Genomic DNA, 22,820 nt, shown 5'->3' with positions numbered 1-22,820 from the left:
CATTGATCCGTGGAAAACTAGCCGAGCGCGGTAGTTTAGCTTTAGTTTTATTAATATTTGCTTTAGCCTTCCTACCTCCAATTATTAAAAACCTGCTGAACCCCTGCGTGCCGAAATCGTCATTTTTTATTTCATTAATCTGGGCCAGCATCAAATTTCCTGATAAAAAATAATTATTCTAATTATCTTGAATCAAGATTCTTGATTTAATCTTTTTATGATTGCTAGCTATCCCTGTATCTTCATCTTCCATCCAAAACCACCTGCACTTCAGATAACATTAATACAAACGCTATACACTATGTTTAGTTTAACGTCGCGCTTGATTTCACGGGCCATTTCTCAGCCGCTTTGAAACTTACCTCACATGATAGTAATGGTCTGTCCAGCTTACACTGCCTATTTGAGATTGTAAGTAGCTAAACTTTGCTCGCTTCGCACACAAAACTCAATGAAAGCTAGAAAATATTCAAACTGCAATACATTTTATGCATGCAGCGTTCATTTTGTGCTCATTCAGAATTAGTCATTAGACACTCGATTCTGTGCCAGTTATGATTAAATCATTTCGATAATGGATCGCAAGACGCCTTGCTGTTGTTGTTGTTGACGGCAGTGCTTTTTTATTTGATAGTTTAACGTTAATTTCAGGGTGGTTAAACGTCAATTAGGCTCTAAGTTTATTAACGTTTCTTTATGGGGTCTACTTAACCAGCTATTATTAAAACCTCTCGTGTTTTGTTGTTGTCTTGCCGCTCCATTTAAAATCGTATCCTACGCCCCTGTCGGCGACGTCCGCCAGTTAAGTAGTATCAGATTTTGCTGTCTAAACAACTCTTAGAAAACAATGGTTTACAGCAGTAACACATATGAGTTCATTCTGTTCAATCTAAAACTATCTATTCGTACGGCCAGTTCTTACGGTCAGCTTATGTTCCAAACGTACTACGATTGGGCAGTTCAGTCAGTTAACTCACTCTCAAATAAGCTATTAATAGCTCTACAACATATCAGTTGTAATTCGTTTTTAGTCGTTGGCACTTGCAGAAACTATTGAGTACAGAGTATTACGTATATTAATATTATGCCCTCGGAAGCACGCATTCCTACGTGTACGCTAAGCTCCTTGCAGCATTGAAAGCGTCTTTAGGGCCTATGTCATTTGAGAAGATGTAGCTCTGTTTAGCACTCAAATATTAAAAGCAACATGCATTATTAAAAATGTAAATACTTCGTAGTATTAGAACGGTACCGCCTTCGGATGACGGATAGCTTAGTGCAAATCTCCATATGTACAGCGGGTGTAGGAAGTCAGGACCCCCCCCCCCCCGTTTTTACACCCCTTTGAACCCTGTGGGCGCTATAGGCATCCGTTCGGCGCGTACCTTGGCTTGTTCAATAGCTGATTTCTCTGCTGTCCTCGCACACCCTTTCTTCAGTGGTGGAACGTGTTAGCATTCCGCCAATCAGCGTTCAACTGAGAATTGGCTGACAGGAAATCAAGACACCCCCGATCAGACCAAAATTTATACTGAAGTTTGTACTGAACATAATGTTACACAAATGTTGCTTTATCTTTCCTCCATAGATCAATTTAAATGAAGCGGTAGTGGAAGCTGCGATGGTATGCGCGCGTTCCTAGCTCACTCTCACTTTGCATTTGCACTTGGCGACCTCAAATGCCAACGCAACCCATACCAAAGCCTCGACGTCATCAATGGTCCCATGACCTCCGTCTACTATGCGTCCACAAGCATAACAGTGGCCTTGGATACGGCAAGATTGCAACGCAGCTAAACATGCCCAATGCTTCTGTTGCAAAAATCATAAGACACTATAAAAAGCATGGTCACGCGCTTGTATCTCCGAGGTCTGGTCGACCAAGAATGACAGACGTACGTCAAGACCGTCGCATCGTTCGCGAGGTAGAGCGAAATCGCTTCAGCAGTGCTTCCTGACTGGCAGCCCAGGTCGGGATAGAGATTGGTAAGCCTATTTCACGCAGTACAATCCGCGAAAGGATCCGCGAGACTGGTCTTCACGGGCGTTCCGCCCGAAAAAAGCCTTTCCTCTCCGCTATGCAGCGCTTAGCCTACGCTAAAAAGTACGAGAAGATGACCGAGGCTGACTAGGAGGAGGTCCTGTTTACTGACGAGGCCATCGTCGAGATGCACGGCACCACATGCCGGGTTTCCGTGTGGCGTAGAACGCACGAAGCGTTTGCTCCAAACTGCGTGAAGCCTATGTTTAAGAGTAGTCGCAAGTCTGTAATGGGAATGTAGCTTTCTTTGCGGTAACGGAGTCGGTCCACTCCACATTGGCGAAGAGTCTGTGAATGGTAAGTATTATCGCAAGATTTTGGTAAATGAGGTCTCATTTACCAAGTCTTTGAGCGGCCTACCAGATCAAACACTGTTTGTACAGAATAAATCACCTGCGCACACCGCCAAGAAGACGAAAAAGGTGCTGCGTAAACTGAATCTGAAGGCCCTCACGCACCCTGATCAGAGTCCAGACCTAATCCGATCGAGAATATCTGGGCTATCTTGAAGTGGGAGCTCAACAAGACTCCTGCGACGTCCCTCGAAGATTTAAAGCAGAAGTTGCCCAAGATTTGGTATCAGGCTCACGCTGACGTAGGGAAGAGAGCCGTACGCTCGATGCCCAAGCGCCTCGATGCCGTTAAGCAAGCCAAGGGTTGCCACACCAAGTACTAGCGGAAGACGTTGAAGTTGAAGTCAAATCACTTGATGTTTGTATTGGATGTGGTGCACATCACTTATCGGGTAGGGGCTGTCTTCAGTTTTCGCCACTTATGTTTTCGATTAATCCTGCTCTACCAATAAATACTTTTACGATGCACCCCAGCACCTTGTTCCCAAAAGCCCGACATTGGGCTTTTGAACAAGCCAAGTTTCGCGCCAAACGGATGCCTATAGCGCCCACAGGCTTCAAGAGTGTGTGAAAACGGGAGGGGTGTCCTAACTTCCTACACCCGCTGTACACTGTCAACCACATGAATTTATTGATGTAAGTTACACAATCGAGTTTTAACTAATTGGAGTCGCCTTCGCTCCGCTCGACAGCCAATGAGAATGGTAAAAAATCTGAGCGTTTCGTGTGATGGTCGGACGGACACCGTGCTAGCCTTAATAGGTTAGGATGTGTGCAACCGTGAAGACGCTATTACCGTGCTGGATCATGCGGATTTATGATGAAGCACAACTTGAAGTTATCATGTAATTTGAGTAGCGGGCGCGTTCCTGTTGTCATTTTCGTTGTAATTGGCTGAACTATTGTGGACGTGGTAGCACAATTAGTGATACCAATGCTGTGGCAGCTACAGAAGCTCGTATCACGTGACTGGATGAGGCTTTGAGAGAGGGGGCGGGTGTGGGTTGAGGATTTGACCTAATTTCGCTACGCTGTGAGTGGAAATATTGATCGTCGGATTGGCAGTGACAGGTTCGCCACGGTCAACCATCGTGTGGATGGCTGAAGCTCAGTACTGCTGCCCCGAAGAGGCAGAGTATGCAGACTACGTATACTTACGTACAGAGTGTACGGAGTACATATAACCAGTTAGCTTAGTGTAGATTCTACTTTGCCTTGAGAATATACTTGGTATAAGTGTTCTAGGTGCGCCAGCTCCCCAATGGTGTGTCTTCTTCGAGATTCAATACACTCTTCTAGAAGTAAAAATCACGAAGCCTTCCATTATCACAGCTTTCCGAGGTCGCCCCAATAAGGAGAAAACCAGAAGTCGCTCGGAGAATGTTAGCAACGTTTCCTTACGCAGTGCTCCAAAGCCCGGCACAACGCGAGAAGATGCGGACAGCGTGAAAAGGAGAGATCGGAACGCCAAAAGGCCGGGGAACGTCGCCGAGCTCTGGAAAAGTCTCGCCATATAGCTTCCGAGCTCAGTACTCAATGAAGGAAACACTTAGAATACATATTGTCCACACACAACGTTTGGACTTTAAGGTACAGTAGGGAAACAGGATACACTGGACCAGGGCACAGTGAGCCTGTTCAGCAAACGCTTTAAGCCGGGAACCGGGAAAACAAAAGTGACACTTTCCCAGATCTCAAGGTAAACGTGTACAACATCATTTCTTTTTCCCCGGAACCTGGTAAAAATGGGGCTAAAACGTTTCAGGAAAACCCTGCAGCAGTGTCTTTTTACAAAGCCCCCCCCACAGTCATGGATAGCGATGCGCCAAGCAAGTCTACATCGAGAGCTGCACACATGGTCTTCGAGTCGCCCTCCCTCTCTACTAATACATCTACTTCTGTGGCAACAGCGGACCTCATTCCCTCGGACAACACTGTTGCGTTTACTAAGCGCAACTGGACAGACAAAGACTCACTCGTCCATGCTTGGCATCATGCAGTGCACAAGTAAGGGAGAAAAAAAACGAAAACCAAGGCATGTACGACGAGCGGATTTTCGCAGCCATCGAAGCTGCTTTCCCAGCTATCAAGCGCTCGAAGAATGCCACGGAGGACAAAATTCACGCTCTCCGCGAGATGTATTAGTTCGTCAGATATGTAAATACAAACAGGGTTGCAGGAAGCAGAGGTAAGCTAAACTGGTTTGATCTGTCGAAGAAGGAAACGAAAGAGCTCCGTTAAGTTGAATGTCTATTAGCTAGCCATATATTGTACTGATAGGGGTGACTATATGTTGGTTGTATACAGTGACCTACACCGCATGAGAAGTCCGAGCATCAGTCACGAAGTGTTTGAGGAAACCCGCTTTTTAAACGACAAACCTAATACAGTTCCGTTATCGTCGGCATTTAGTGCGCAGCCTTACTTCGACGATGAAGACTCCAAGCAATTAGAACCATCGCCGGGGGTTGACAGCCTGTTTGGTGAGTCCATCGACAGCGCAAGACCGTCAAAGACCCTTACAACCCTGGAAAAAGAAATTCTAAGCGCAAGAGAGACAGCAAGCTCGATGACATGAGAGATATTCTTGAAGAACAGTCGAAATAAATGTTTGAACAAGCAGAGCAATTGTAACAAGAGGAGATGCGTGAGAGCCGAGATCAACACGTCAAAAGGATGACGCTTTTGAGAAAGTAAACATTTGCTGTTAAGAGCACTATCCAACCCAGCTAAAACCTTACGTTGCACGTTGCAACTTAAACGTATACCATTTCTTGAGCTCATGTCTTAGCGTTTCTGTTGTTGTTTTCGTTTTATCTCATCCTCACTATAGAAAAGCTGTCATTCGGGTCCAGCAGGAAGTTTGCATGATGCAGAGTGCAAACACGATATCAGGTATGATGTTGATGATCCGACTTATTCCCTTTAGAATTATTCTCCAGCGGTACTTTAGTTGCCCAAACGCACACTCGACCCGGTATCGAGCATGTGCTAATCGTCTGTCTAGCATTGCACATACTGCGATTACTGTTTCTGCTATTTCGAATATTGTCACCATGCAATTATTGTTCTGATATCCCGAGTCACCAAGCAAGAAGTATGAGATGTTCGCGACAGTATCACGTTCAGTAGGAATCGTAACGCTCTTCAGTGCGGCCGATAACGGCGAAAACGCGTATGCCAATGCGCTGTTTCTAAATACACGGCTGTCACCTACTCGCCCTGGCCATTTACAGTCCAATCCACCGAAGCGCCCTCGCCAATCAGCTACCAGTTGCAGCACGACACTGTACCAGCACTTTATGTTGAAATGCATTTCTCCTTCATCGTTAGGCTTGCTTATCGAAATATACGTACCATCAATACAGCCGACTATCTGTGGGACCCCATACGCGTCTGCGAAATGAGCTGTACGTAGCCGAAACAACGCAAATGCGACAAGCCCACTTGCATATACTTTCAGCTACTTCCTTTATGACACAGTAGCGTTTCCAATTGCAAAGTGATCTACAGCTGCTCGTGTGGGTGCGGCTTGAGCACACACGTAAAGAAGTACAGCTAAACGCTCTGGCGTCTCCACCGCATCAGGAGCATCTCGAACGGGGATCAAATGTGGGCATATGGCGCGGTGTAGAGAATCAATACTTTAGCTATCCATACGAAAAAGCTCTTTCATACTACAAGTAAAGAAAGCACGCAAGGAAAATAACATTTGAGCCCAGTGGCTACTCCTCTGCTTCTCAATCCACTTCTGATCAATTTGCGAAAAATAGCCTTCAGCCACGACTAGACTTTCAAATTACATGCCCGTATTGCATCAACGCTGGTACACGTTTAGAAGGCACACTGGATTCCAAAACTATATCCGGTAGAAAAGCTAGCTGAAGACGTGCAACTGTCGTCATGGCCGTCACTGATCTCTTGGTACTAGGGGTAAGTAAGACATCAGAGAGAAATACACGTTAGTTGTGTAGAAGTCGCAATGGATACGCTTAGCGCTACATCCAGCGTCACTCTGTCAAAAACACATTTGCTGTCGCTGAGAGGGTATGTTAGGGTGGAGCCGAGGGACTCAACACACAGAGGAGGCGGCTCTAGAGTTGACCTCAACACCCATGATCAGTGTCTTGTCCTACACCAACAGGAACACAACGTGCGTGGGCAGCAACGCGGCGGTCCTGTGGTGCTTCTAAAAGAGAACGGACGCGGCTCACAACTGATACGAGTGGATGGACAGATAATTAGTGGTCTATCTTATTAAGTCGATTACTTGAATGATGGTGGACTGAATTCAGTTTCCAGTGGGATCGGGAACTTGAGCAAAAAGATCGAAACTTCGGGTTTACCCTTGCGATTGTGCTGATTGCAAGGATAAATCCGGAGCTTCCATACTATTGCCCAGGTTCTCGATCCCAGGTTTTGCTGAACAGGGCCAGCATACACTGACAAATGTGCAAAGCGCGGTGGGTTTTCAAGATAGCCCTAAACTAATTATTTTGTCCTGGTAGTGCAACGGTACGTTGTACAGACAGCCCTAAAAGGACAAATTCGAGCTGTGTGAGCCACGTTTACAGCTGTTTTTGAGTCTGTACAAGGTTTAGGTGAAGAGGTCCTTTACTTTCACCGCTATGCATACTTCTGTACATTTTATTAGTATTGACACTCTCAGATAGAGCACACTACAGTGATGCTTTAAGTACGGATTTCAAGAACCTTACTGCACGGCTTTGGATGCTTGTATACAAAAACGTTAATTTAACCAAGTAGATGATGGCCAATTTAACCGCCACGGCCTTTGTATGCAATAGGCTGTAGTGGACACAATAGTATACAGCGCTCACACTGTGCCCGTTGGCACAGGAGTATGTACGTAGTAGTCAGTGGCAACACGCGAAATGAGTTGATAGAGGTCACGGGCTTGGGAAACGTTAGGCTTGTACGTGGCGAAGGGCAGAGTCACCTCTCGGGGAGAAGACCCGAGCGAGAACACTTGAAGGGAAGAAGGAACATTCTGACGTGATTGATTTATCGGAGCTTACTCTGTCCTTACTACCTAGGTTATCTAGTCACCAACACTCTGCTCTCGTCCAATCATCCTACTCGTCTAATCATCGGTAGCGTAATCAACGTATTATAATCATGGCGGGATCGTGTTGTACTGGTTTGGGCTACCAGCTTATGGGTACTTACCGTCTGAAACCGGTACCCCTCAATATGAGTGCACACAAGATACAAGCACTAGTCTAATCAGCGCGTTTTTGTCGGCGACGGTATCAACCTCGGCAACAAAGCTATGAGCGGTACTTTGGTATCAGCTATACTGTTTCCCATTAGCTGCAATAAACAGTAGAAGCTTCTGTGCGAATGTGAACCGCCACTCACAGCTCGATGCTCCTGCTTTGGACGGCTGTCACTGACTTACTCAATATGATCACGGCGCGTACATTTAGTCGGGCTTCTGCAGCGCTCGCCAATCTTAAGCTGGTAAATGTATACATCAATACAATACGTAAAATGCGTAGAACAGAGAATGGTTAGCTATTTTCACATTTGCAGCAGCAGCGAGAGTTTGTCCCTGAAAGGGGGGGGGCTTGTAATGTGCACTTGCTGCCAAGACGACTTGCTCACAACGACTGAAAGGTAAGAATGCTTAGATTTCCTTTGAGCAGCTTGAGCGAGAGCTTCTACTAGTCCCAGATTCCTGTTAGCGTATCCTGCAAAGTCTCTTTGTCCCGCGCCGCCTCTCATACCTCAATCTGTGTCGAACGCCGGTATCGCTTCACCTGCCATGGCGCAGACCTGATCTTGAACAGGGAGAGGGGAGGCTACCACAGCACTAGGGATGGATGTACTCGTGAAAAAGTAGCCTGCTTCTTTTTTTTTTAACTTCTTACAAATTCGTTAGCAGAGTACTACACCGTTCATTCTAACCATGACTAAATATGGTGTTTGAATTTTGGTAATTTAACTGCCCGCTATATAAAAAATAACTACCGGTAGTTCATATTTCAAACCAAGCACACTAAATTAAAGTTATTGCCGAGAACCGCTGTTTTTGTTTAGAATTGATGACTCTTCTAAAATATCTGGGATATTTTTGAAGATTCATCAATTCTAAACTTCTTCTAAAATATCCCAGATGTTTTAGAAGAGTCATCAATTCTAATTAGTCGTGCTTCCGCTTTAGTGGCGATTTGTGACGCCACTAAAGTGCGAATGCACGATCAATTTCGAAGCACGACTAATTAGTGTACCAGTCCACTCATTTATTACGACTCTGAAAGCAGATCTCCACTTCATCAAAGTAAAAAAAGGTGACATTTGATTTTCCAATCAGAATTCAGACGATAAATGGTGGCTGGGACGCAACGACCAGCTTTATCTACACTTTAACTACCAATGCCATCACTGCCCCACAACACTTGCAAGTGCAGCGCAACAAACCCACCTTCACGACAGAGGAAAGTATTTAAAACAGGTACCTTGCTCCATTCGCTACTGATGCACCGTCCGAAGCACTTTTCCAACGCAAGGATGGACTCGCCGCGCTCGCCCCCATCATCAACGTCGCCTCCAACCTGCTGACCAAACCGATACCCACCAACAAATGGTGGGGGAACCTCATCCACACCACAACAGAGGACATCGACACCGTCGCCAACCCCGCATGGTCTAATCCGTATGCGCTCAAGCTACCCAAAGAAGCACCTTTCGGTATACAAGCATGCTACTCCCACACATACCATCAAATGGCCGGTGAGGTGAATGGCGTCGTCCGATACTATCTGCACGAATTCCACAACGACGTAACGTTATCGGCGAATGAATTCGGGTCGACTAAACCGGACTACGAGGTGTACTCGTTCAGTGAAATGGGAGTTTCTGTGCGGACGTTTGTTACGGGTAGTAAAAACTGCATGGACTCCGCGCTGGTGCACGGCATGGCGTTTGTATCAGCAACGTACGCCGGTTTAACGCCCCGCATCGAGTCCGAATATGCCATGACGCTGCAAGATAGCTCGACGCCAGGCAAGTACGTAGTGAAGCTCACGAACCAGCAGACATGGGTGATATTTGCGAGCGATATGGGGGCTTCGTTCCACATCACGGGGTCAGCTCTTGTGAGCAATGCGGTTTACACTGGAACACTTCGGATGGCAATTCTACCTGAGACTGGCGATGAGAGTGTCTACGACGACTACGCGTCGTGTGTTGTCCGTGGTGGAGACGTGTCAGTGCAGTCCCGAACAAGCTACTCGCTGGACTGGGAGACTGAAGGCAGTAGCTGTGACAGCACGGGTCTGTTGCATTTCGCGCTACCGCATCAAGTGGAAGTTATGAAAGAGGCTATTACGACGAAGAGCAAGGGTGTCATCGTACTGCACTCGAGCACTCGTGGTGATATGGTGGCTCAAGTGACGAAATTTGGTAGCTGGGCCTTGAGAGAGGATGAAGCAGACGAAGAAGTGGACTTCTATCCATCAACTAAGCCGTCAGCTGATGTAGTTGCGCAGGTTAACCTTCTGTCCACGTTGCAGAGCGATATTGACAGCGATTGGGTTCTGGACAAGGGGAGTTGGTACTTCAGTGGAAAATCATTTCAAAAGTATGCATCATTATGCCTTATAGCAGCGGACACCACTGTAGTTGGAGATGACACGACCCTACTTCGACGCTGTCTGGATAAGCTGGAAGCACTTTTGAAATCATTCGGGACGAACACCCTTAGCTCACCTTTAGTGTACGATACGACATACAAGGGAATAGTGACAAGTCTGGCGTTTACCACCGGAGACATAAATGCCGATTTTGGCAATGGAGTGTATAACGACCACCACTATCACTACGGCTACTGGGTGACGGCGTCGGCTATCTTGAAGAAACTAGACCCCTCATGGTCAGGCATAGAGCAACTTGACACTATGGTGTGGACGCTGCTTCGTGATGTGGCTAACCCAAGCTTGGATGACCAATACTTTCCAAGATTTCGCCATTTCTCGTGGTATGTATTTGGGTCATTCGTACTCGCACGGTGTGACCCCAGTGGCTGATGGGAAAGACCAGGAGAGCACATCAGAGGACGTGAACTTCTACTACGGCATGAAACTCTGGGGACAGGTATCGGGTAACAAGGCGGTGGAAGATCTAGGTAGTCTTATGCTACGCCTCAACGCTCGTACCGTACGCACCTACTTCCTCATGACGTCGGACAACACGATACACCCGCCTCAGTTCGTTCCGAACCACGTCACAGGCATCTTCTTCGACAACAAGGCGGACTACACAACATGGTTCAGCGCCGAAAAGTATTGCATTCACGGCATCCAAATGATTCCGGTGTCGCCTATCAACGGCTTAGCACGCACGAAGACGTTCATCCAGGAAGAATGGGATGACATTTTATCAAAGGAACCGATTGTTACGGGCAGTGATACCTCCAACGCGTGGCTGTCGCTGTTACTTGTGAACGAGGCTGTCATCAACCAGGCTGATGCATTGGCAAAGCTGGCGACGGCCACGATGGACGACGGTCTCACCCGTTCGTGGCTCTGTCCAATGCCGCATCTCATCAAACCGCAGCCTACATTGAAGCTGAGATCGGCGTTGAAGGCGAAATTAGCCTCTAGGATTTGACCTGGCTGACTAAAATTAAATCTCAAAGCTAAAGTAAATAAATTACCGAAAATTAAGAACTCTCTAAATAGTTGAGTGCAAAGTAATACATTCTGAGAATAATGACAGCCAATAATCTAACAGAGATCCAATCTCAAACTGCCACAACTCCGAGCCAACGATGGTGAAGCGCGGGACCAAGGCGCGGCGCTCGGGCTCCGCCGTGGACCAGCTGCAGGCGGCGTTGACGCGCTCACTGAAAGAGAGCGTAGCGGAGACTGTGAGCTCCGTATGCGAGAGCTTCCAGCACGCAGTCGAGGCGCAGACGACTTCGCCTGCGTCCACAGAAGAAAGCGGAGGTTATGACCAGTACTTCAATACCTGCCGCCGCCTGGTGGACTACATTAAGAAGCACATGGAGGCCTCTCCGGGTTTCGAAGACCAGATGGACCGCATTATCCTGGCCTGCCACAGCGGCGCCACGGAGCGTGTGCTCAACTCGGTGGTGACCAAGGGACTGTGGTTCCATCGACGCGGAGACGCCCCACCCGCGCAGCGCGAGACACGCAGCCATAGCATCGGCCGGGGGTCGATGTCCAAGAAGAAGGTGAAAAGAGAGGCGTCTGTGCCCCGAATGCCCACCCGAGCGTCCACCGAGTCTCCTGCCATGCACACGAGAAGTGCATCTGGCAGTAAGAGAGCCACGAGAGGCAGCCCACAGGATGTGCAACCTGCAAAGCGACCACGTCGTGCAGCGAGGAAGGTGATTCAGGACAGCTCGGATGAAGAAGAAGAAGAAGAGGAGAAGCCGGTGGCGTGTACGACTAGGAACCAAAAGGAGACGGAGGAAGACGATGACACGTTGCTGTCTTTCAAAGACGCTATTGGCGAGCTGTGCTACCCTGACCTACGCACTCCTTCCGAGACTAAGTTCTTTAAGGAACGTCTACGCAAGTCCATCCAGTTCGTGGACGCTCTGCTGTGCAAACCTCCGCTTGGCAAAGTGTGTGGACGTGGATGCAAGAAGATCCGCTCGCAGATGTGCAGCAGCTCGACACCCTGTAAGAACAAAATGTGTCGTATTTGGCACGACGTGGAGGCGCACACGGATCGCTGTCAGAACCAGCAGTGCGAGTTTAAGAACCGGATTTTGCTTCGAGAGACGATGCACAAGTTGGAGATGAAGGACCAGCAGATCGCAGAGACCAAGGCAGATCTAGAACGGAAGCACACTCAGCTGAAACAAGGTGGCGTCAACGATAAGGCTCTGATGAAAGCTATTGCTAGATTGGGGCAAGAACTCGACGAGTGCGACGGCGAGCTTGGAGTTCTGGAGGCGACTAAGAAGACGTTCTGGGTCTCTTTGAATGAAATCGGCATCGAAGCGAAAGATGATGTCGTCGATAACTTTCCGGACTTTGCCACGCACTATGAGGATAAGAAGACACCGCACAAGGCTCGAAAGGCTGTGACTGCTTCTGCCACTCACCCTTCTGCTGCATCGAGTCGAAGCTCGCGTGATGCTGTTCGACATGATAGTGTTGGTCCACATGGTGGCGATGCTGATGATGAAAACGGAGCCAACGACGCTGACGAGAGTGGAAATGATCATGCAGCGCGAAGAAGCACGTCAAGTGGACGTCGCAGCCCCGCACCAGATAGCGACGATGAGACTAAGGGTGGCGAGGAAGAGATGAGTGATGCTGACACGTATCATCCTGCCCCGATCGCCTTCCCTCGACCAGATGAGCCGCCACTTCCGCCTGCTGGTCCTCCGCCATTCCGACAGAACCCTGAATTTGACCGGGAGTATTCTGTGCATGCTTCCGGCTATTCGATTCACCCACCGGTCGATGATCTCGAGGCTCCAGCAGTCGCTACAAGCATTGAAACGACGAAAGTAACTGAGCCTCCTAGTGAACATGGGCTCACGAAGGAGCAACTGGCCGATATGCAACGAGAGAGCGATGAGATTTCAGGCATCATAGCCGGCATGACCGACAATCCGCCCCCTTTGCCGCTTTCGACGGAGCCTATCAACACGGCAGAGCTTGTCAACATGCCAGTGCCCATTAACACGACAGATCCTGTCAACCCGGCAGAGCCGGTCAATGCGGCGAAGCCTGTCAACCCGGTGGGGCTTATCCATGCGGTAAAGTCTGTCAATGCGGCGGAGCCTGTTAACACGACTGGGTTTACCATTCGCGGCAGCCAGCCGCAAAACCCGTAAGTGGTTTCTCCAGAAGTCCGTCTAATGTTAAGCTTACCTGGCATTCGTGAGACGGCCACAAGTACAGCTTTTGCAAGCAACAACGTTTTTTTTGCATTACAAGATTGCGGCGGAGTCGTGGAGATAGCGTGAAGAAGAAGTCAAAGTGAAATGTCGACAGCTCGCTCAGCAATGAATGTCACCTTCGGTTTCGTTCGTCTTTTGTGCATGTTACATCGTGTAACTTATCTGAAGTAACACGAACTCTTGAAGCGCGGCGACAAATCTGAAAGCTTATAATTAGAGAAGTATTTTTCGTTTTTGATGCGACCAGGCAAGAACCAAGATCATTGAATTTTGGACGATGGCGCGCCATTCTGGAGGGATCGACACGGATGGAACGTCGCATCTGCTTAACCTTGCACGAATCGGTGAAGCTGGTATCGGTGGAATCTTGGGTTTTGAAGAAGATAGTCCGTCAAAAGCTTTTGATTCGCTTGCAGGGATACCGAAAGATCTCGACGACGGGGTGTTATCGAAGGATTTATCTCTGCAGTTGCAGCTAGAAATGCTGCGTGGGAAGCTCTCACGACGCAACCAGATACTGGAAGTAATTAGACGCGCGTACTACCGAGATGTGCTTGTTATCAAGGAAGAGCTACGGCAAAACGGTAGGAAAGCGGGTCACGTGGGGTCAATTCCAAAGCTCCAGCGAATGCCATCCAGTCAAGAATCCTCCACGTCAATCGACGGCGGTCTTTCTAGCGTTCCATCAGTGGATCTGCGAGAAGTTTTACCTCTGTTTGCACCCAGCGAAACAGTGCTGCAACTACACCCGTGCGAGACCTGTGGCGGTCACTTAGAGCTTGTTCATGGCGAGGTATGTGCATTAAACTGCGCTGCTATCGTCGACACTTAACCTTTTCGATGTTTGCACAGAGCAAGGAGCTTAAAGCTGCTCGACAAGAAATGGCCCGTGTAGCTAAAGGAGAGCAACAGATGCGAGCTGTCGTGCAGCGAATGCGCTCGGAGGCGAAGCAAATGGAGGAAGTTAATGATGCACTGCAACAACGAGTAAAGGCACTGATGAAAGAGAACGCGTATACTCTGGAGCAGTTGCAGGCTGCACGAAAGACGGAGCGCGAACAAAAAGTTATTATTGCTGGAATGCGCTCCAAGCTCCAGCTCGTTCAAGCTACTCAGGACGAAATCGATCGCCTCACGAACGAGTGTAAGGATATCAAGCAGCAGCTTGTTCGCTCGAACCACGACCGAGATATCTTCTCGGCTTCAAACAACCATCTCAAGGAAGAACTTGCTCAAGTGACCAGAGCTCTGCACGTCGTCAAAGTCGAGAAAGCACAAATCGAGTCCGACTTCGGCACAAACTGTACGTTCTAACTAACTATTCAGCACTAACGACTCAAGTCTAACAGTTGAGCCTGCTGTGGATGTCAGACTATCGATTACAGGAAGAAATTAAAAAGTCGAAACAGCTGACTGAGGATCTCGCAGCACGCGACGCGCAACTCAAAGAGAAAATGGCTCTTTGCGCGGAGCAGCAGCAATCTCTGACATCTCTAAAAGAAGAACTGGTGTCGACTTTGCAGCGCTTTGAACTAACCAAACGGCATCTGGAAGACCAGCTTATTGAAGAAGAACGAGCACGAGAGGAGATGCAAGAGCAAAATCTGGAATTTCGACGTCTCAACAAGAAATTAGCGCGAGACTTGGAGAACATTCAGCAGAACCGCTCGATGGATATGGATTATTCCTCCATGCTTGATGATCCGGAGGAACCGGAAAGACCGGCAAGCAATAACACTAAGAAGGACCGCTCGCAGAGACAACAAGTAGCAAGCCAGGCGATGCGGAACAATGTACGAAAAAAGATCGACGATCTTCAATACCAAGTGGAGTGGGCTTCGATGCGCGAGAACGATCTAGCAGGTCAACTAGCTCGCAACCCCAACAGCACCGGTCAGATGCCTGGTCTGAAGCGGGTGCTCAGTAGAATGGCAAGCAAAACTGTTATCTCTCGCCAACCGAGTTGCGAAAGCGAGGTGGCTGCAACTCCGACTCAGGCTAGTACACTGAATTCAAGCGAAGGGGAGACTCGCCGGCCATTTATAAAGCCTGCAGCCAGAGCGCAGATTGAATCTGCGTTGCAAGAAGAAGATGAATTGCAGGATGCGCTAGATATCAACGACCAGAACTTTGAGGCGTACCACAAGGAAATCGCGCGTATGCTGGCCGAGGTGAAACAAGGCAAAGATAACGTCGCCAAACAGCAAAAAGTGATCACGGTACGTTGCAGCTGTGCTAAACAATTGTCAACAAAACCCTCGTGTTGATTCCCGTATTGTTTTTGGTTACAGGAGCTGGAGCGAAAGAATCTTGGACTAACCGATCGGCTAGAAGAGTCCAAGCTGTCTATTGACGCGCTAACTGGCAGGTACGAACGTAAAATCCACCTTGCAATCTCTTACATAGCGCTAACATGATGAAACATCAGCGTGAATGCACTCAAGATGCGGCTGAACCAGGATAGCGCCGGTGCTGCTGAGATGATGGAGGCATTGATGCGCCAACACGAAGAGGGAAAACGAGAACAGCAGTATGAAGTGGAGAAGAGCTTTATTCTGATGACTTTCCTGCGCCAAGTTTCTGAGTCAGTACATGAAGTCAGCGACAACAAATCCCTCATTTTAGAGCTGGAGCTCGACGTTGTGCCACCTGAAGATCCCAATGAAGCCATACGTGATAGTGAAGGTGGTATACAGATGATAGAGTTGCAGCGTAAAAAGCGAGAAGTACGCCGGAAAGTGCTCTTGGAGAAGGCCATGAAGAAGTTTGGAATCCTGTGTCACAACCGAGCCGAGGTAGTCACAGTCGAAATGCAAAAGATTAAAGCAAGTTTTGAGCGTATGCGTGAAGACCTCGACCAAGCCGAAAACAAAATTGACTCGGACCAACTTCATATTCGGACACTGGAGGCAGAAATCTCAAAACTCCGTCTTGTAGTCGACATGGGGAAGAACAGCTCAGTAAAAATGGAGCGGGCATTGGTAAGTTCATCGATAGAGTTGAGGATTGACAAGCATTAACAGGTGCCGTGCTGTGTTAGAAACAAACAACGGAGGAGCTCAACGAGTACACGATGAGATGTAAAATTCAGGGAGAGGAAATGATTGCACTCAAGACGGAACACGGACAGTTGGAAGACGACCACCAGCGGCTCACACTTTTGCTGTTTGAGAAGACAAAAGCCTGGCAGCAAGAACTCAACGCCAATGACAGGGTATGTGTTCTAAAGCCTTTGTACCGAAGTAGTTTTTAACTATTTGCAACCTTTTCTGTGTGGTGTTACGTTCTGACAGTGTAAGCAGATCATTGCGAGGCTAGAAGTTGACGTCAGCGAACTCAAGAAGGAGTGCGAAACCCTGCAACAAAAAGTTGGTGAACACTTGGTGTAACTTGTGATTTTATCTTGATTATTTTAACAAATACCTTGCGATAGCTTCGAGACATCGAAGAGCAGGATGAGATCCGCCGCCAAACAAATCGCAGCGTTGAAGTATCAGCAATTCCTGAAACAACCGAGTCAGAGGCTCAAACCGATCGCTGGAAACCTCAAGGATTGATTCTGCGGCAACGTAATGGCCCCGATCGCATGCCGCAGCGCTTCCTGGGGAAGGCATCCGTCATGATCCATTGCCCCGAATTGAATCACGCTCCATCCCCAGGGATGGATACACCCGTACAAAACCAAGAGCTCGGTGCTTTATCCAGTTTAGGTGGAAATGCGCCTCAGATTACCGACACAGATGAACATATGCGTGGTCTACTTGAGCTAAAAGTCTACCCGTCGATTAAAGCAGGTGGTCGGCAGATCAAGACGAGTTACGCTAGTTCCCGTCCGAAAGCTCTATCACGACTCTATCTGTCGTCTGACGGGGTCTCTCAAAAGTACATTGCACCGCAAGGTTTGCGTGAAGGCACTCAGCAGCGAGCTTCATTCGATGGTAGACCGGCAACGGTTCTTTGAGATATCGACACCTAGACGCCCTTCATTTCCACCGATTAATGCTGTGGGAATGTTTTTTCAATGAAGCGCACACCTTCGACCTCGAGACGGGCCAGTGCAGGACCGTAGATGTCGGGGGTTGTGGGGGTAAGCACACCACGACCTTGAACTGCGTCCTGCAAGATCAACTGGACGCCGATAGCAGCACTTAATCCAACCGTTTTAGCCATGATCGTGTCGCCCTTCTCGGACCCGTAGCCCACGAATGTTGACGTACGCTTTTCCTTCTTGCCATCCTCGTACTCGATGCCGAACTCATGATGCATGATGGCCATGTCGCGTTCTCCTGGTTGGTACGACAACTTATCTTGCAGGAGAGCGCAGAAAGCGTCAAGGATGGACGGGGCTTTAACCACAGGATTTGATTTATCAAAGGCACCAAGCCACTGAAGGAACCCATGGGCGTCTTCGCGAAGACCTTGGAAACCACCCAACTGCGTCAGAAGATCCGGCCAAGTCGCTGGAATGGGTTTGGATGGGTCCATGTCAAAGAGGCCAAGCTTGCGTAGCTGGTACAGAATTTGACAGCATCCACCGTATCGCAGAGTTCCACGATACAGCGAGTGTGCCTCTGGGATGCCATAGATATCGCCGTAAGGAAGCGAATTACGGTTCGGGATCTGCTCGATGTTGAACGCCGGCAAGAAGTTTACGCGTTCGCTTCTATTGAGTAAGTCTTCACCTGCCACGTTGATGACTTTGCCGTCTTTGCGGTACTGGGCTGCATTCAGTGCCGCCGTGAGCACACCACGCGGACTCCAACTGAACTTGTAACCAATGGCGTTGTCCGCTGCTTCAGGAGCTGGCAAGCCGCCACAGACAGACGAGAAGGTCATGACCTTCCCGGAGAGGGCCTTCACTTCATCAATGACTTTCATGGCACTCATGTGATCCATACCAGGGTCGAGACCAATCTCACAGAGGATCGGAATACCTGCCTTCTTTGCCCTAGCGTCCAGCTCCTTCATTTCTGGTGACACATAGCTAGCCGTCACGAGAGGAGTCGCATGCTGAATGCAGCGCTGAGCAATTGTCGTGTGCATGGTCGCTGGCAGTAGCGACACAACGCAATCGGCTTCAGCGCAAAGTTTGTCGACTCCAGCAGCATCTTCAGCGACGTTCACTACGTGAGGCTTGATGTTTCGACGAGAGATTTTGCGCATCATCTCCTTTACTTCCCTCTCAATACCCGACACCACATGAACTTCGTTTCCTTGCTCTCTTGATAGATACTCCACAAGTGGTGACGCCACCAATCCAGCGCCAAAACACACAACCTTCCGCTTCTTCGGGCTGGAGACCGATACTTCAGCCATAGTATTGGCTGCTGCATCTTTTCTCACGACACCTCGCGTCTTGGAGTAGTCTGTGCCGCACAGATCGGGTAGTTCTGTGACCGTAGCCTTCGCACCAGAAGTAAGCTCAGCTAAGGAGCGGATCTTGGTGATGATAGCATCCAGCGCTTCACGGTCACTCATACTAATCTGCACGATGGCGTTCGAACTGGTGCTGTCACCACTGTCCCCGACTCCAACATTTGGGCGTACTTCGCAGTCTAGAAGGTGGAAACCCCCATCATGGTCTTCAATGAGGTTGAGTACCTGGTTAATAAGTCCGGTATCAAACAGGTGCCCCTCCAGTAGAACGCACGTACTCCCAGCGACCTGTTGTTGAGCATCCAAGAACTTGTACTGCTTGCTGCGCTCGCGCTCGGCTCGCATACGGTGGATATACTCGTATTTAGGTGCAAGCACACCATTGCTGGCGATACAAGCTCCACGTAGCTCAGCAGGCAGCTCTTTCTGTTCATGTAGAGGAACGTTGGACGAAGAAGCACTCGACAGCGCCGTGACGTATCCGACCAAGCGGTCACCGAACTGCTGACTCGACTCGCGTGCCAGTTCACTCGGTAAGATATCGACACCCATCATCATAATGCCGTCGTCTCCTTCGAGGCCTCGGCTGTCTCCATCTTCGCGCATTTTATCTTCAACAACGTCGTACAGAGCGAACGGACGCTCAATTTCAGTAGCACGCTCCAGAAACTCGATACTTCCGCCGATATCGCACGAGATATCAGCGATCCCGAGCAATTTGTGGTTCCCAGACTTGCGAAGCTCACGAATCTGCTCTCGCGTGGCCAATCTTGGAAAACGGTCGTCCCAGTACATACAGTTGACGAGCATTGAGGTGTATGGCAACACTTTTTCATGGAAAGCAGCTTCGTATTGGTGTGGATTCTGGTAGTAGTGAGCTCTCGTAGTCTCACCCGTGAAACCCGGCTGAGGCTTAACAAAGTAGGCCGGATCGTCGATGACTGTACCGTAGAGAATACGATTGTTTTTTGGCAGCTTTGGTAGTTCCGAAGGATGCACCATCTCGTGCGGCATGAGCTTGAAGATCTCCTGAGCTCCTTTAGACACATTGCCATTGCCAGTAAAGGCGAATGTCATTGGCGCCAAGTCACCCGGCAGACCATCTGTTCGAATCCTTCTACCTGCAGCTTCCACTGCGTCTTTAGCGTGCTCTAAGTCTGCGTACATGTAGGAGGACGCGATGTTGACGAAGGGCGAGGAGATTCCCATGTTGATGAGACGTTCTCCGAGACCTCGGAAGCCCGCAATCATTCCTGCACGACCGGCATTTCCGCCGAAGGCAATGAGACGCTTACCACTCTCCTCTGTGATACATTCGTAGTCGATTAGCGTGACGCGACGCTGTAGCACGGCGTCCAGCAGCGCCATGTTCTCGGGCTGCGCTTTGATGGTATGACTGAAGAAGAGGTACGTCTTGTCCGCCAGCAGTGCCGGCTCGGGCACCTGCTTGACCCCCACAATGACATTCGCCGGCGCCAAATTCTCGGACAGTGTGGCTCCGGCGCGAACATACTGGTCGTCTGAGAAGACGCGTGCCGTGGACGGCTGAACCAGCACCTGCACGCCACGCGCCACTAGCTCCTTAACGTGTGCGGGTGTGAGCGGCGCTCGACGCTCCCATTTGTTGTATACCTCGCGGACGATGCCTACACACTTGCCCGACATCTTTTGGTTGAGAAGGATTCTCTTGGGTCAGGCAGCGCAGATTTGGAAGTGCGCTGGTTGAAGACGAAGATTCGTCTGTTGAATCAAAGTTGAAATTCTCATATTTATTTCAAATTGGTGTGCATAGATTTAAGCAGAAGTTTAAAGTCGAATTTGTGAAGAGTTTTCTACTATTGAATATGTAATGATAGAGGGTACGGAGTTTTGGAAACATGCTCTATAATAGGTTGAAGTTGGATGATGGCTGCTCCAGCACGTAGACGAATGTCATTGTAGAGTCTACAATGTAGACGAGAACGTGTATGGCGATCGTCTTCAGTTTATGCAGAACCTCGGCGCTACCATCCCGTTTGGACGCCACGTGCTCGCTGATGTGCAATACAATGGGTCCAACTGTACGAACGGCTGGCTATGACGCGCTGGTAGTCATGCACTTACGCAGTTCCCTGATACCTTCTCAGCAAACATGGAGTTGCAGACGCAGCCACCGACCGCCGTTGTAGCCCCGCGCTACTTCAGCTTCAAGGATTTCCTAACGGAGGCCGAGGCCGCAGTCTTCTTCGAGCTGCCGCATGCCGAGCAGGTGGTCAAAGTTACGCAGTACCTGGACTTCCTGGGCCAGCAACCAGACTCGGCGCAGTTCACGACGTCGTCCAAAGCCTCCATCAGCTTCGCCAAGCTTCGCGAAGGCAGTGACGCTTCTGTCACCGGTATTGATGGCGGCGAAGGAGCAGACCAAGATGAGATATCGGTAGTGAACACTGAACTAGTGGACAAACTACTCGAAGGGCGGACTCGTAGCGGGTTTGGCGCCTTCGGAACAGATCTGGGCTTCTTGTCCCAAAAGCGACTGAGCATAGCGGTTGCTCACATTGTTGAGAAGATCGGTCACAAGTACATTGTCGAGCGCAATAAGCGCGGTATTGTAAAACCACCTGTACTTAACAGTCGGAGTTTTTACTTCTACTGGTGTCACGCGGAGAAGCAGAAGCTCATGGACATTCGAGAGAAGCTAGAATCAAAAGAGATTCCTTTAGATCGGAGATGGCTGTATTGGCAGCACATTGCAATCGTCGTTGACCGAGCCATGTGCGAGGACTGTATCCAGTTTGCCGAGTGTTTTGCACGTGCCGAGAAGGCATGTATCTGTATCCAAGACCCCGAGGTTGCACGAGTTTTTCCTTTATCCAGCAATCAACGTCGTCGAATTCAAACTACGTAGTATCCTCAGGCTGGTGTGTTTGCGTGATGCATGTGCTATACAAAGTTTATTGATAGAGTTACAGACGACCACGGAAAAATACGCCAGCACTGACCAGTACAGTATCCTCCATAGTGTACAAGTACTACTGTAGATACTACGTAAAAATATGCCATAATTCTGATTGGGTAAAATGATCACAAGATATTTGCAAATTTTTAAAGCAGAAGAACTACAACGAGTGACATTACCGGTATCAGAAAGACCATGTTGAAACTTTACTTACTTAAAATTTGCATGTACTTTGTCTGGTGGACCAATGTAGCTAAGCAGCAAATATTACAAAAGTGCGGCTGTAACACCATCAAAAGGCGCCCTAAGAGTTTAGGATCCTTTTGTGATTCGGAGGCTTCACCAACCTATTGTATAAACCTTTGTGCGTCCAACTTCGTAGCACAGTGCTGCTACAAACTATAGACGCACTCAAGTTTCGCTTGTTAGATGAGCAAAACGCAAAGCCAGCGAGCGCCGTTTGGCCCTAAAGCCTTCAATACTAAGCCAAACTGATACCAACAGAGCGTTTCTCGATAGTGTCGGTATTGCAAGCAGGACCGAAAAAATTACGTTAGGGGGTGTTCTAAACTAAAGACGCACTTTTTTAAAAAATGTTTTTTTGCTTCCTGTACGCCCTCTTATTAGCTAAAATTAGGTCCCACGAAAAGCGCGCGAAATTCGACGGCGAAGGGCGCAATTGGGAGACCGACACAACTCAAAACGATGCCTCGGGAAACCAGACTAACCCCCGAAGAGATCGGCAAGGTCAAGGCGCTTCATTGGGAAGGAAGGAGCTACCGCTACATCGCGAGGTCCATCGGGCGCAGTGACCATGGGTGTTCGCAACATCATGAGGCCCCCCAAAGAAAGGCGGCACCCTCAAAGATAATTCGGCAGGCCGGCAAAAGTTCACCCAACGGATCGCTAGACGGGTCTTTCGGCTTGCTACAGTCAAACGATTCACGTCCAAACGGATTGCCGAGGCGCTCGACAACGTTCTCAAGCCAAGTACGGTGCGCAGGCTGTTGAGCTCGTCTCGTGCCGCAAAGTGGATCAAGAGGAAACCCTCTCCGGCCATCAAGCCTCACCACAAGGTCGCACGTGCAGCATTTGCTGCAAAATATCTTGAGCAAGACGCGCATGTGGGAGCGTGTCATCTTTAGTGATGAAAAAAAAGTTTAATTTGGATGGCCCTGACGGCTACCAGTACTACTGGCACGA

At 48.9% G+C, this 22,820-nt stretch overlaps 5 protein-coding genes across 5 annotated transcripts; 4 read left to right on the top strand and 1 right to left on the bottom strand.

The window, feature by feature from the left end:
• Positions 1–9,311: 9,311 nt before the first annotated feature.
• PITG_03533 (endo-1,3(4)-beta-glucanase, putative) lies at positions 9,312–11,028 on the top strand (the record flags this gene model as incomplete). Its single annotated transcript, XM_002906551.1, has 2 exons — positions 9,312–10,396; positions 10,464–11,028. 2 exons carry the CDS (start codon positions 9,312–9,314, stop codon positions 11,026–11,028), a joined length of 1,650 nt encoding a protein of 549 aa, XP_002906597.1.
• A 160-nt stretch (positions 11,029–11,188) lies between these two features.
• On the top strand, positions 11,189–13,237 carry PITG_03532 (uncharacterized protein; the record flags this gene model as incomplete). The annotated part of the gene is made up of 3 exons (XM_002906550.1): positions 11,189–12,545; positions 12,588–12,880; positions 13,184–13,237. 3 exons carry the CDS (start codon positions 11,189–11,191, stop codon positions 13,235–13,237), a joined length of 1,704 nt encoding a protein of 567 aa, XP_002906596.1.
• A 547-nt stretch (positions 13,238–13,784) lies between these two features.
• PITG_03531 (uncharacterized protein) lies at positions 13,785–17,264 on the top strand (the record flags this gene model as incomplete). Its single annotated transcript, XM_002906549.1, has 9 exons — positions 13,785–14,096; positions 14,156–14,606; positions 14,675–15,219; positions 15,301–15,522; positions 15,595–15,671; positions 15,732–16,284; positions 16,344–16,517; positions 16,597–16,671; positions 16,737–17,264. 9 exons carry the CDS (start codon positions 13,785–13,787, stop codon positions 17,262–17,264), a joined length of 2,937 nt encoding a protein of 978 aa, XP_002906595.1.
• On the bottom strand, positions 17,097–20,344 carry PITG_03530 (alpha-aminoadipic semialdehyde synthase, putative; the record flags this gene model as incomplete). Its single annotated transcript, XM_002906548.1, has 1 exon — positions 17,097–20,344. One exon carries the CDS (start codon positions 20,342–20,344, stop codon positions 17,300–17,302), a length of 3,045 nt encoding a protein of 1,014 aa, XP_002906594.1.
• Positions 20,345–20,810: 466 nt separating this feature from the next.
• On the top strand, positions 20,811–21,566 carry PITG_03529 (uncharacterized protein; the record flags this gene model as incomplete). The annotated part of the gene is made up of 2 exons (XM_002906547.1): positions 20,811–21,036; positions 21,115–21,566. 2 exons carry the CDS (start codon positions 20,811–20,813, stop codon positions 21,564–21,566), a joined length of 678 nt encoding a protein of 225 aa, XP_002906593.1.
• Between the last annotated feature and the right edge of the window lie 1,254 nt (positions 21,567–22,820).

The sequence above is a fragment of the Phytophthora infestans genome, genomic scaffold (assembly GCF_000142945.1).
Source record: "Phytophthora infestans T30-4 supercont1.4 genomic scaffold, whole genome shotgun sequence".
NCBI classification, from domain to species: domain Eukaryota; phylum Oomycota; class Peronosporomycetes; order Peronosporales; family Peronosporaceae; genus Phytophthora; species Phytophthora infestans.
This window is presented reverse-complemented; position numbering and strand designations above follow the sequence as displayed.